Raw genomic sequence first — 15,462 nt, 5'->3', positions numbered from 1 at the left:
TTAAGAACTTCAATGCTGCCAACTAAGCAGAGGTGGGTAGAGCAAAATCTACACTCAAGTAAAAGTACAAGTACTTGCGGAAATTTTAACTCAAGTAAAAGGAAAAGTAACAATCCTAAAAGTTACTTGAGTTAGAGTAAAAAAAGTATCTGATGAAAAAATTACTCAAGTAAATAGTTACTAGTTACTTTTCATTTTATATATAATGAGTAGTTAGTAAATATATTCTTTTATAAATATAATTTACTTGAGGAAGAGTAAAAGTATGCATATTTAAATGCACTAAAAAAATACACGTTACCCAACAATTTTACTCAACTAAGTAAATGTAATTCTTTACTACACTGAAAAAAATTATTCAAAGATGATTCCTTGGATTTACTAAATTTTTTTACGTTAAGTGGTTGTAAACAATTATTTTGGGTTGAATTTAAACAAACAAATCAAGTTACATATTATGAAATTTAATTTGTTTGTTTAAATTCAACACAAATAAATCGTTTGCAACGGTTTTGCAGACATAATTTTTTTCAGTGTACCCACCTCTGCAACTAAGACAAAACTAATTGGAGTAACACAATAGATTTGAATAACCATACATGGACAAGGCTAAAACTTGTTGATGTAACAAGGAAGAAACTTGTTGAGTTCAAGTGCTTTACTGACATTGAGTCAGTCAGAATAAATTCAATCAGATAAACACAACACAAACATTTTAATACAATTCTCTGTAAAGAAGTTACACAGAGCTATTAAAACCATGTTTAATTTACAAGTTTGTATTGTGTTCATATAACACATTCAATGCAGTTCAAGTTTACTTGATTTGTTTAGATGCACAATGGGTGCTACGATTCAATCATGTTGATTCAACAAATAATTTTTGGTGTGTAACTTCTTTTGGACTTAAAATGAGTTAATATTTTTAGCCATTTACTCTGTAAAAAATGCTGGGTTCCACATGATCAATTCGTGTTGGGCCAACATGGAGTTAAGTTTTTACAAATATAAGTTGATCGAACATAAAATGTTTAAGTTTTCTCCCAAAATACTCAAGAATTATGTTGTTTCAGCTCATTTTCAATATGTAGTTTGAACAAACAGCAAACATAACTTTTTGAGTGTATACCTCCTTTATCATGTGGACAAATATCTTTAGTCATTTATTCTAGAAAATAATGGGTTACTTCCTAAAGTTCAGCTTGCTAAAAGAGAAACCAGGGCTGAACACCATTGCACCAGTTACTGCTCTTTGACTTTGTCTTGGAATGCTCAAATTGAGTGAAATATCAAGCGTAAATATGAAGGGATAGAATAAGCAATAATATTTAATCTCAACATTTTCATATTTACATAATACAGATGTAAGCTATCTATAGCTGCACAAATGTGGACAAGCATGTTCACATATAAAATCAGAACAATTCACATTTAAACCCATATCTCGCCTAAAATCCATGCAATCCACAATCATTTGAGATTGAAATTTTATTATATTTATATAATTAAAATAAATTGGTGTCATGACAGCTAAAACCAACCACATGACCGTTAATAATAACATATAAAGTTAAGTAGTTCCTTAAATTCTAAAATTAATCTGTTATATCATGTTTATGATAGATTTATGACAAGTTAGATTGTCTCGGTAATGTCAAGCTGTCTTGAAAAGACACTGATAGTTTATGATGTATTTGTTTATATCCAGTTGTCATAACAAAGACACCTCAAGCAATGTCATCTTTGCATTTAAAATGACATAACTGAGCTAATGACACTAAATGACATATCACGCCATGATTATGAAGGTGTCGTTTCAATCTTATGATCATCCTCTTTGAGTAAAGGGTTTCCAGAAGCATATATAAAAGTAGCAAGTATTACAGATATACTAGTATCGGTCGCAGCAAACTTCAGTTTTGATTACTTGAACTTTACTCCCTTTCACATGTCATGATGCCTCAGAAAAGTGCCACCCTTTATTAAAACAGATATGATTCATGTCAATTACAGGCAAAAATGTACACTGGAGGAAACAACATGTAAAATTGACTTGTTTTTACAAGTTTTTTACTTTTGAAGTTAATTTCATGTAAGGATTAGTTTGAATATAGTATATACAATAAGTAATTTGTGTAAAGAAGTTATGTAAATGTAATATTGTTTTCATTTAAGTCATTTTTACTTAGTCAGCTGACATTTCACATTTAAAATGTTGCTTTTTTGTATGTTTTACTCAAATAACAAAGCACTGAATTTTGTTTTATATTGAAGTGTATACTCTACCTATATACATTTACTATAAGCATGTGACTCTGCATATTTCTTTTTACAATATCCCTTTAACTGCTTGCTCTACCAAAGGGTTGACCATATTTTGACTGTTTTAAATAATGACTTTTAAAGTCATTTAAAGGATGACTGTTTTAAATAAAGGTTTACACACAGCATTGTTGGTTTACAAAAAAAATCAAACAAAGATAATCATGTTGCACTACTATACTTGATTTGAGTTTTATTGTAAAAAAACAACAACAAGAAAAGATGTTAAATGAGAATCTGAAATATTTTATGGCATATTCATAAAATAAAGATGATTTAGTATTCAAAAAATGATTTATTTTGAATATTTTTTGTTTAATAAATTGGTCTCACACCTTCATATTTTCTGATTTGTTATAGCATATGTAATAATTCCAGTACTTTTACCATGAACCAACATATCAACCATTTGGTAGAGGTTGATATTTTAGATATTATGGGATGTGTTGAAAAAAATGCATTGAATGTGTTAACTAGCGGCATTAGGAGTTAAGAAATGCCATCCAATTTTTTTTTCTTGGTGGGGTAGTTAAAGGGATATGATAACAAAAATTAGATAATGAGATAATTGAACCAGAGACCTCAGTGCGTTGTACAATACCCCATGATGGTAAAAAATATGTTTATTATTATAAATGTGTCAATTTGAGTATAAGATTAATCATAAAACAGAAAGTTTCTACACCTAACAGCAAAAGCAAATAGAAAAGTGGTAATGCAACTGGAAAAGAGGGACATTTTTATTACTTGATATTATGTATCCAAGTAATTTCAAGTAAAATAAACTTATATTAAGCAGTGCTGGGTAAGTTACTTCACAGAAAGTAATGAAATACTAATTGGATCATTCAAATTGTATTTAAATTCATTTTGTAATTACTTTGTCATTTAGTTACGCAATACATACTTTTATTACTTGACTAAATACAAAAAAATCACAAACACCTCAACACATAGTCAAACAATATACCTTTTAGTTTGTTTTTAAAAAAGAAGACTTCAATTTTAAACAATAGTTCTGTTAAACAGAAAAAAAAAACGTTTCAAATGAATTACACTATAGTTCAAACATTATATTGACATTTCTAAAACATTTGACCTTTTCTTAAGCGTGTGCAATTGGCAAATAGAGTCTTTAGTTGAAAAAAAATGATTTATTATGCAATTTTACAGTTGAAGTCAGAATTATTAGCCCCTTTGAATTTTTTTTGTTTTTAAATATTTCCCAAATGATGTTTAACAGAGCAAGGAAATTTTCACAGTATGTCTGATAATATTTTCTGTTCTGGAGAAAGTCTTATTTGTTTTATTTAGGCTAGAATAAAAGCAGTTTTAAAGTCAATATTATCAGCCCCTTTAAGCTATATTTTTGATAGTCTACAGAACAAACCATCATTATATAATAACTTGCCTAATTACCCTAACCTGCCTAGTTAACCTAATTAACCTAGTTAAACCTTTAAATGTCACTTTAAGCTGTATAGAAGTATCTTGAAAAATATCTAGTCAAATATTATTTACTGTCATCATGGCAAAGATCAAATAAATCAGTTATTAGAAATGAGTTATTAAATTTATTATGTTTAGAAATGTGTTGAAAAAATCTTCTCTCCGTTAAACAGAAATTGGGGAAAAAAATAAACAGGGAGGCTAATAATTCTGACTTCAACTGTATATTAACAATATACTGCTCAAAAAAATAAAGAGAACCCTTAAACAACACAATGTAACTCCAAGTGTATGTATTTATTATTCAGATATTTTTAGAGAAGCATCTGTTCTGCTTCTGCTCTGAATCATAGTAATGCAGTCAATAGGTTCAGGTTATTTCCATCTACAGCATGAAGAAACACACTCATCTGACTGATGTCTTCTCATTGTGTGTGTGTGTTTGTGTGTGTAGGAGCATTGAGCACGATGCCAGCGGTGAAGTCTTTCGCTCTGTACGCTGCATTGGCTGTGCTGATGGACTTTGTTCTTCAGATGACTGCCTTTGTGGCTCTGCTTTCTCTGGACGCTCGCCGTCAGGACTCAAACCGCTGTGAGATTGCCTGCTGCGTGACTGTGGACACTCCACGACCGCAAAAACCCAACGAGGGCATCCTGTTGCCGCTCATGAGGAAATACTACGCTCCGTTCCTCCTCAACTCTTTCAGCAGAGTAGTAGTGGTGCGTTCACACACTGCCTTTATGGGATACATCTACACTATGTACAGAATTCAGAATTATTAGCCCCTCTTTGAATTTTCTTTTCTAAATATTTCCCAAATTACATTTAACAGAGCAAGGAAATTTTCACAGTATGTCTGATAATATTTTTTCTTATGGAGAAAGTCTTATTTGTTTTATTTCAGCTAGAATAAAAACAGTTTTTAATTTTTTTAAAAACATTTTAAGGTCAAAATCATTAGCCCCTTTAAGCTATATATTTTTATTATTATTATTGTTTTTATTAACCTAGTTAAACCTTTAAATGTCACCTTATATATATATTCTGCTGTGACAAACCCCAGATTAATAAAGGGACTAAGCCGAAAAGAAAATGAATGAATGAATAATAGATGGATATAAAAAAGTGAACACAAATTTGCACATATAGAGAGAGAGAGAGAGAGAGAGAGAGAGAGAGATACTCACTTTTAACAACTGTTAAAATCATTAGTAAAGATTTTTAAGATTACGAATAAATAGATGTAAAAAATATACAGATCTAAAATAAGACTCAAACACCTTTTTTAATTGTGTTAAAATGTGTCTGTTTTACTCAAACTGTTACAAATCACTGAAGTTAAATGAAGTAAAATTAAACAAAATTACTTTTTTTAATGTACTTTTTAAAATTAACTTTAAAATTAAATAATTAAATTAAATGTTTTTTATTATGTATAAATGCATAATTAAATTAATTTGATGCTAATTTAAATTAATGTGAAATAACTTGAAGTAACAGAACTTTAGAGGCTAAATGTAATTTGATTTAATTAATATTTAAATTAAGGAATCTAACATTTAAATTAACTACATTTAAATAAATTCAGTAAGTTATAACAAATATGCATAAAAAGCTTTTGATTTCATTCAACATAAGTTACATGAAATGTATCAAATTAACATATTTTAAATAAATAGAGGGCGATGCGGTGACGCAGTAGGTAGTGCTGTCGCCTCACAGCTAGAAGGTCGCTGGTTCGAGCCTCGGCTGGGTCAGTTGTCGTTTCTGTGTGGAGTTTGCGTGTTCTCCCCATGTTTGCGTGGGTTTCCTCTGGGTGCTCCGGTTTCCCCCACAGTCCAAAGACATGTGGTACAGGTGAATTGGGTAGGCTAAATTGTCCATGGTGTATGAGTGTGTATGGATGTTTCCTAGAGATGAGTTGCAGCTGGAAGAGCATCCTCTGTGTACAACATATGCAGGATAAGTTGGCGGTTCATTACGCTGTGGCGACCCCGAATTAATAAAGGGACTAAGCCGAAACACAAACGAATGAATGAATGAAATAAATAGTGCGTTATCAATCCTAAAAGTCTACAGTGAATAGGTCAATTCAAGACATTTGTATTAAGGTTTCAGAGATGTAACATGAAAAACATGAAATTAGTATGGAATCATTTGAAATTACACATCATTAAAAAATAAATAAAAATCAATAACTATTGTGTGGCTAAAAACTACACCAATTAATAAATTGTGTACTTCTCTTTTGCCTTATAAAGATTTTTATTGTGTAAAACACATCATTGCGTCTTCTCTTAGATGGTGTTGTTCCTGGTGATGTTCTTTGGTTCTGTGTTCCTCATGTTCCATGTTAAAGTGGGCTTGAATCAGGAACTGGCCATGCCAACTGTAAGTACAGTAGTTTATTGAACAGTTCTCCACACTAGCCACTAGACAACAAAACAAAAACAAACATTCAGTCATTCATTAATAAGTCACAGTATTTCCTCTGTGTTTTCCTCTGTGTGTAAATATAACCAGGACTCCTACATGCTGGACTACTTTGCATACCTGTTTAAGTATTTTGAGGTTGGTGTGCCCACGTATTTCATCACAACCAGAGGCTTCAACTTCAACAGCGAGGAGGGCATTAATGCAGTGTGTTCCAGTGTGGGATGTGACCAGTTCTCTATGACCCAGAAGATCCGCTATGCTACTGAATATCCTGAGCGGTGAGCACTGCCTTTAATTCAGATTTTGGTAGCATTTGATTATTTTCAAAATAACAGCGTTATGCCTTTAAAATAAATAATTTATTTAATTAATCATGTCAGACATTGATCTTGACATTGATCTTGAAAGTTTAGTGTGACAAGGTCCTGACAGGATACCAGCATAATTGTTTAAGAATTATACAATGTTTTATTTTATTAGCTACTGTAGTTTAATGTTTAATGCCAACTAAGATGATTTCTAAAGGATCATGTGACACTGAAGGCTGGAGTAATGGCTGCTGAAAATTTTATAAATAATTCTGTAAATAATAAATCTAAATTTTATAAATGAGCAATTCCATGCAGATGTCAAGCTTGCCATGAAAAAAATAGGTTTTCACCAGAATAGCGAAACCCTTTCTAGGTTTTTTTGTGTAGCCTTGTATTTTACTGTACTGCAAACATAATTAAAATGTCTCTGTCAATGTTTTCAAACAATTCTATTTCATTTATATAAGTCACACAAGTGGAAGTTTCACATCTGTCACATCCATAACGGAGAGGTGTCACTTCTATAATGAAGCTTTTTCCTCATATATTTCAAAAATGTTCAATAGAATAAAATCAATCGTTTTTGTTCTACAGTGAGCAAACTCTTATCCTTTTGATTAGCGTTATTTCTTTTGGGTTGTGCAGTTTAATTCACAGAATTTCTACAAGTATGTTGTATACTGTAAACTCATACATTTATAACGCATGTTTATCTTCCTCATTTAAAGTATAAAAAATGTTTACAGATTGATATTTTTCTGATCTAATAACTGTGTTATAGTTGTTTTCGAAAATGTAAACAGATATTTCAACATAGTGTTAACATATACTTTCTCTGTGAATTTATGTTTTCTGCAAATGTCACATCCATAACGCTGGAATTGATTAAATAAGATTTCACATTTTCCTTTTTTACATGCTAATTTGATTATTATTATCTCCGTCTGAACTTGATTTTAATTTATATTTCCTATACTAAAACAGAGAAATAATTTGCAATAAACTGAATAGAAAGTTCACAAGAAAAGCATTTATTTCAAATCTAAACATTAGTAAAAATTTACTCACTATTAGTGTTGTCACAATACTGGAATTTCTAACCTCGATACTATACTTTGAAAAATATTGATGTTTGATACCATTTTCAATACCACGAAGAAAAAAATGCTATATTATTTTAGTACAAATAAAAAAATCCACAATATTAAAAGTGTGCAAATTTGATGAGGCATCATCCATCATCATGAGTCTTCTCCAACCTTATCCTCTTTCCTGATTAAAACAAAAGTGCTATCCTAATTTTAACTGCTCACTGAAACATCTTGAGGATAAACTACAGAATTTTCAATACTGCATTACATAAACTTTTAGCACAAAAGTACCCAAGACAAGTTGATGTTTTTGAATTTTTTTTTCTTATCACTTAAAACTCCAGTAACTCTGAGGGAAATTACCTACATTATTTTTATAGGGAGATTTAAAGGGTTAAAAAGGACAACACGGATATCGATACTATCAATGCCAACCAACAACAAAATTATAACATTTTGAACATTTCAGTATCAATATTTTTGACAACACAGTCTATTAGTATCAATGATTTACTTGCAGGATTTTGTTCTAAATGTTGCTGATTTCTCTAGATCTTATCTAGCTATCCCAGCATCCTCTTGGGTGGATGACTATATTGACTGGCTGAACCCTGGATCCAGATGCTGTCGCCTCTACACACTTGGTCCAAACAAAGATGAATTTTGTCCTGCCAATGAGAGTAAGTGAAAATATTGAGCAGTTACCACCTCAGGTGTTGTCGTTTATGTAAATGGTACAATGCAATGTTTTCTTTTGGAGATCTAAAACTTAATGTCCTTTGACAGCCGGTCTCATTACCTGTCTCAAGAAGTGTATGAGCAAACCTGAAAATGGGGTCCTGCGGCCTAATGTTTCAGAATTCAACAGATTCCTGCCAGATTTTCTTAGCAACAGACCTGACCTACAGTGTCCAAAAGGGTAAGAAAAGCAAATAAATCAAGTCTGAACTAACTGAACACTGAAGCTTTCCATCCAGTGTAGACAAACACCTTCATAAAAATGCACTGGTCACTTACTAAATAAATTGTCTTTTATTTCCAGTGGTTTGGGAGCCTATGATAAAGCTGTGATTAGAGACAATGAAACTGGGGAAATAATAGGTGAGATACATGAATTTAGTTTGTTTGAACTGTTATATGTGATAAATAGGAATATGTTGCAAAGCTACAGATGCTAAACTGGCGGTTGCTAAAATACTCATGCCTACTGCAGTTGAACTCACATTCTTGTGGTGGTCCTATTCCTTATTTAGTGAAATGTTTGCACCTTCTTTGTGTACAAATAGCCAGTTTTACACATAAATAAAAACCCATGCTTTTGAAAAAACCTGTTTAACCCAACCTAAGCTGGTAGGCTGGTTTTAGCTGGTTGACCAGCCTGGTTTTAGATGGATTTTTGCCATTTCCAGGTTGGTTTCAGACATTTCCAACCTTGTCTTAGCTGGTCAGGCTGGGAGATGACCAGCTAAAACCAGCTTGACGGGCCTAGCCAGGCTGGGAGACCAGGCAAAACCAGCTATGTCCATCTTAAGTCTTAGTCAGTAGCTAAAATGTCTGAAACAGCCTGGAAACCATTTTAAAACCAGGTTGCTAAAATGCTAATTCGCATAACTTGCATAGGATGCTAAGCTAAAGTGACTACAGCAGTTATTTGAGGTATCATTTGTCTGGATATATACGACAAAGCTACACACTCAATTTTACTCCTAAAAACAGTCGGTTGCTAAAATGCTACTTCACTAAACTTGCATAAGATGCTAAGCTAAAGTGACTACAACAGTTGTTTGAGGTATGGCTAATTTGTTTAAATGAAATGTGAAAGCTACAGACTGTATTTTACTCTTAAATGTTGAAACTGTCAGTTGCTAAAATGCTAATGCAGTTACAGCAGTTGTCTCGGTTCATCAAGCACTTGAACATATTGTAGTTCTATTCCTTTTTTAGTTAAATATTTGCAAACACAATGTAAAAATAGCCAGTTTAACTATTAAATTAAAAACTACTAATCATTCATTCTCTTAAACTAATTTGTTGCTAAGCTATAATGGCTACATTATAATTTATATTAAAAACATGTAAATTGACATATTTGTTGTAGTTCGAGTCCTAGTAAACAGTTCACAACATTTGCACATACTCCCCTCATTGTAGTTCAAGACCTGACTATGTGAACTTTTCAGTTTTTTGCACTCTATTTTACTCTTAAACTATAGTGTAAAGTCATTAAAAGGGTAGGCCAAGTCTCCCTAGGTTTGTTAAATATGCTAAGCTACAATGTTAAAAGTTGTCTTGATTCATCAAGTCCATGAACTCACAAGCTTGTATTAATAGTCCTTATTTAGTGAATTGTTCACAGTATTTGACATGGCTGTTAATAAATGCTACTAGCAAATTGCTAAAATGCTAATTCTCTTTGATACTGCAAAATACTTCAAGCTGCTTTAACTAATTCTTATTTATTTACACAGATTGATGTGATGTTTACTCAATATCTCACTCCAAAATATGATTTGATTCGGAATTTTTTTTGTTGCCATTTAGAAAGAGCCCTTTATAAAGTATATTTGTGTCACAACTAAATCCCTAGCTAGAATATTTGTTCAACTTGTATTGCTCTTTCAGCATTTTATGATTGCTGATTTTGCAGTCTTTTGAGGCCTACAAACAGCTCATTACAGACACATCATAGTCAGTTCACAGTTAATGATGTTTGTGTGTGTGTGTGTTTTCCAGCCTCTCGGTTCATGGCCTATCACACTCCTCTGGTGAATTCGCAGGAGTACACAGGAGCGCTGCAGAAAGCCAGAGAACTGGCCCATAACATCACCATGGCCATGAGGGAAATCAACGACACCTCTCCAGACTTTGAGGTCTTCCCTTACACGTAGGTGTCCTCTTCTAATCCTCACTTATCTCTCTGGATTTACCATCCGCACCCTTGCTGTTTCTTCTCTGAGATAAGATAAGAAGCGACAATCAGCGCATGTAATAATACTGAATGATAGCATGTCCTTGAGCTACTTCATAAATGACAAAAGTGCATAACGGATCCTTGAGCTACTTAATATGCTTCTTTTAATAGGACACTTGTTTTAAAAGTGGCACTTGTTGTTCACTTTGAGTTCTGCTGATGTGGAAAAAGTAGTGCACTTAAACTGAATGTGCACTCACAATGCACTAAGAATCTTAGAATTTGTTTTAATGAACTGTACTTGCAAATAATATCATAATACTATTAAGGAAAGCAGCCTACATTTTCAGACTGTATCTAAACACACTTAAGTAGGGTTAAAATAAATCATAATTAAAGTAAATCATCATAAAGTAAATGTTCTTTTTGAATAACACACTAAAGCACATTTAAACTTGGTCTGTAGTGTATTATTCCATATTACACTAATATATATAGTTGAAATCAGAATTATTAGCCCCCTTTAGAATTTTTTGTTTTTCTTTTTGAAATATTTCTCAAATGGTGTTTAACAGAGTAAGGAAATTTTCACAGTATGTCTGATAATATTTTTTCTTCTGGAGAAAGTCTTAATTGTTTTATTTCGGCTAGAATAAAAGCAGTTTTGAATTTTTTTGAAATCATTTTAAGGTCAATATTATTAGCCCCTTTAAGCTATATTTGTTTTGAATTGTCTACAGAACAAACCATCGCTATACAATAACTTGCCTAATTACCCTATCCTGCCTAGTTAATCGAATTAACCTTGTTAAGCCTTTAAATGTCACTTTAAGCTGTATAGAAGTGTCTTGAAAAATACCTAGTCAAATATTATTTACTGTATTTTATATATATATATATATATATATATATATATATATATATATATATATATATATATATATATATATATATATATATATATATATATATGTATGTATATATATATATATATATATATATATATATATATGTGTGTGTGTGTGTGTGTGTGTGTACTGTATATATATATATATATATATATATATATATATATATGTGTGTGTGTGTGTGTGTGTGTGTGTACTGTATATATATATATATATATATATATATATATATATATGTGTGTGTGTGTATATATATATATATATATATATATATATATATATATATATATATATATATATATATATATATATATATATATACTGTGTATATATATGAATAAATAAAAAAATGAATATTTTTATGCATTTCTCAGTGAATTCAAAACAAAAAGCATGCCAACAAATACTTAAGTTACTTTAGCTTGATATTATAAATTAATCTATTAAATTTAGCTGTACAAAGCTAACATACTATTTTAGTCAGTTTGACTAATATAAGTTGAGATGACTAGACTTGTATAAAGTTCATTTGATTCAGCTAAACAATGTAAAGCAGGAAGATTTTTTTTACAGCATGTGTATAGAAGTAAAACACATGCTGTGTTTTATTTTGCAGTGTGACGTATGTGTATTACGAGCAGTACCTGAACATTGTGAATGAGGGTTTGTTCAACATCGCCGTGTGTTTGCTGCCCACATTTGTGGTGTGTTGTATTCTGCTCGGCATGGACCTGAGATCCGGCTTTCTGAACCTACTCACTATAGTGATGATCACTGTGGACACGGTTGGTGTCATGACCTTATGGGGCATCGACTTCAACGCCGTGTCACTTATTAACCTGGTGACGGTGAGTGTGTCTGAGAAACACATCCACAGTTAAATAAAAAAATTTACATTTAAGGACATATATTTGCAGTTCATTCCAAATACCATGCAATAATTCAACCAAAAATCATGTTTAAAGATAAAATAGGCACTTAAGATATGGACTGAAGCTTTAAATGAATCTAAAAATACTTTTAAAAATGTAACTTACTCAGTATTTACTCACCTTTTTCTGAACACTAAAGAAGGTTTTTTGAAAAATGTTGAAAACCTGTAACTATCGACATCCATATCAGGAAAATAGATACTATGGAAGTTAACAGTTAACCGTTTTTAGCATTTTTCAAAATATCTTCTTCTGTGAGTTAAGGGTGAGTAAACGATGACAGCAGTTTTAGTTTTGGGTGAACTATCCCTTTAAGATCAACAAACTACCTTTAATATAAATTTACACTGATACCTTTTCACATATTAATTATAAATAACACAAATTGATTAGAAATTGATTAGAAATCACCATATTACAAAGACAACATTATAAAACTACTCATTTCTACTGAAGTATGCTAAAAAACAAAAAACTTTTCACCAAATTGCATGTTTTTCGGTTATAAGATGTGTATGTATAACTTATTTTTTTCAGAAAACAGCCACATGAATCATAAACTCTGACTCCATCTAAATAGAAATAGCATGCAGCACTTTTAAACCACATTGTGACAATTTGATTATGAAATTCCATCAAATGCTTAAATGTGTTTCGTAAAAGCATGAGTGAAGCTCTATTTTTAAGACACTGTTTGTTTTGCAGGCTGTTGGTATATCAGTGGAGTTTGTGTCTCATACAACACGCTCGTTTGCTCTAAGCGTTCGCCCTACAAAGGTGGAGAGAGCAAAGGAAGCCACAGCTAACATGGGCAGTGCGGTGAGTACTACAAATATTCTAGACCTTTTGTATATTTAATGGCATTAGTGTCTCCTAAAAAATGTAATTTTAAAAAATGTAGGTGATTTTTGTTTTTGGTTTATTTGTTTTGTAAAATTGAAGAAGATTTTTAACATCTGAAACCAAAATGATTTAAAGAATGAATGTCAATAGCTGCCGGCCCTTTGAGAGGCCAACACTAATGAATGAATAATAATTGTAAAAACACACTGTAATTGCACAGACCAATAATTTAGCTTAATGAGACACAGATATTCACTTTGTTATGCCTACATATGTTTTTTTTTACTATCCAAGTGTCATTTTACTTGCATGTTATGAATCACAAGGGACCTTTTTCTGCTACCTTTTTCAGTTTAAGCATGTCTAAAAACAGTTTACGTCACAGTTTAAGTTCTTTTGCCTTGACACATTTTCAAAGACAATATCAAGAATTCAAAAGTAACATAAAAAGAGTCCTACTTAAGAATAACAAAAACACTTATTTTTGTTGTTCAAATTGTTTTTAAAGGGTCATGAAACCATTTTTTTAACATCCACAAGTATATATATATATATATATATATATATATATATATATATATATATATATATATATATATATATATATATATATATATATATATATATATATATATATATATATATGTGTGTGTGTGTATATATATGTATATATATGTATATATATGTATGTATATGTATATATGTATGTATATGTATATATGTATGTATGTGTATATATGTATGTATGTGTATATATATATATATATATATATATATATATATATATATATGTATATGTGTGTATATATATATATATATATATATATATATATATATATATATATATATATGTATGTGTATATGTATGTGTATATATATATATATATATATATATATATATATATATATATACACATACATATATATATATATATATATATATATATATATATATATACACACATATACATATATATATATATATATATATATATATATATATATATATATATATATATATGTATGTGTATATATATATATATATATATATGTATGTGTGTATATATATATATATATATATATATATATATATATATATATATATATATATATATATATATATATATATATATATATATATGTATGTGTGTGTATATATATATATATGTATATATATATATATATATATATATATATATATATATATATATATATATATATATATATATATATATATATATATATATATATATATATATATATATATATATATACCCACACATATAGTTTTATCTGATATAAGTATCCGCACCCAACTCACACCCAATCGTCACTTTAATAATTTAATTCTTTGTTTTAGGCATGATGATGTCACTGTGGATATTTACAGCAGATTCGGTGAACTAATCTGCACATCTCTGATAGTAAAATACTATGTTAATCGTAAACGTTTTTAAATGAACATTTATTTATAAATACAAAAGTTTGTCTTTAGACAACATTTTCTTCATTTTCAAATAGATACAGAAAGTAAAAATAAGACATTTGAGCTTTTACAGATACAGGAACAAGATAACAAAAACGGTGCCACTTTCAGCTTAATCTGCAGCTATGTTATGTTTACTTGGCCTTTTTCTTCGCACTCTGCAAAAACAGAATAGCAGCTACTGTGCCTAAATTCGGGCGATAACACCTTGCCTCCAAAACACGGCCAGCTGCTCTAAATGAGCGTTCACTCGCATCGCTTATTGTAGGAATGCACAAGATTTTCCTCGCAAGGCGCTGCAGTCGTTAAAATAAGCGATCTTGTTTCTCCCAGAAAGATAGCAGATTTTCCTCTGATGACTCCTCTAACTTAAAGTTTGAACAGTACTCTTACACTTCATCTATTATTTTGGGCGTCTCATCTTCCCATTCTGCAAAGCCCACTCTCTGTTTTTTCACAGGTCCACTGCCATGTCCCGCTACATCCACCCGTGTCCCACCCGCAATTAATCATAATGTATTTTTTTTTTATTACCCAACTCGCCCGACCCGCGGATTTTCCGCAGCGCCCACGGATATATCCGCAATCCGCGCATCACTAATACATGGTTATACATTGTGGAAAACAAAAATATGAATGATAAATTTCTTTAGAATGTACAATTTTTTGTGGCTATTTTTGAGTTATTTTCGAGTGACACTTTTACTTGCATTTAATGAATCACCAAGAACCACAATTTCAGCAAAAACCAGATTCTTTTCTTCTGTACATT

At 30.7% G+C, this 15,462-nt stretch overlaps 1 protein-coding gene across 1 annotated transcript in view; it reads left to right on the top strand.

The window, feature by feature from the left end:
• The window catches only part of npc1l1 (NPC1-like 1), a 37,645-nt gene that overhangs the window by 18,911 nt on the left and 3,272 nt on the right, over window positions 1-15,462 (top strand). Inside the window, 9 exon segments of the mRNA XM_056463371.1 lie at window positions 4,226-4,491; window positions 6,074-6,163; window positions 6,296-6,486; window positions 8,163-8,290; window positions 8,397-8,529; window positions 8,653-8,711; window positions 10,344-10,494; window positions 12,046-12,277; window positions 13,067-13,180. Coding sequence (XP_056319346.1) covers window positions 4,226-4,491; window positions 6,074-6,163; window positions 6,296-6,486; window positions 8,163-8,290; window positions 8,397-8,529; window positions 8,653-8,711; window positions 10,344-10,494; window positions 12,046-12,277; window positions 13,067-13,180 — 1,364 coding nt within the window.

The sequence above is a fragment of the Danio aesculapii genome, chromosome 8 (assembly GCF_903798145.1).
Source record: "Danio aesculapii chromosome 8, fDanAes4.1, whole genome shotgun sequence".
Lineage (NCBI taxonomy): Eukaryota > Metazoa > Chordata > Actinopteri > Cypriniformes > Danionidae > Danio > Danio aesculapii.
The sequence above is the reverse complement of the archived record's forward strand: the minus strand, read 5'-3'. Positions and strand labels throughout refer to the sequence as shown.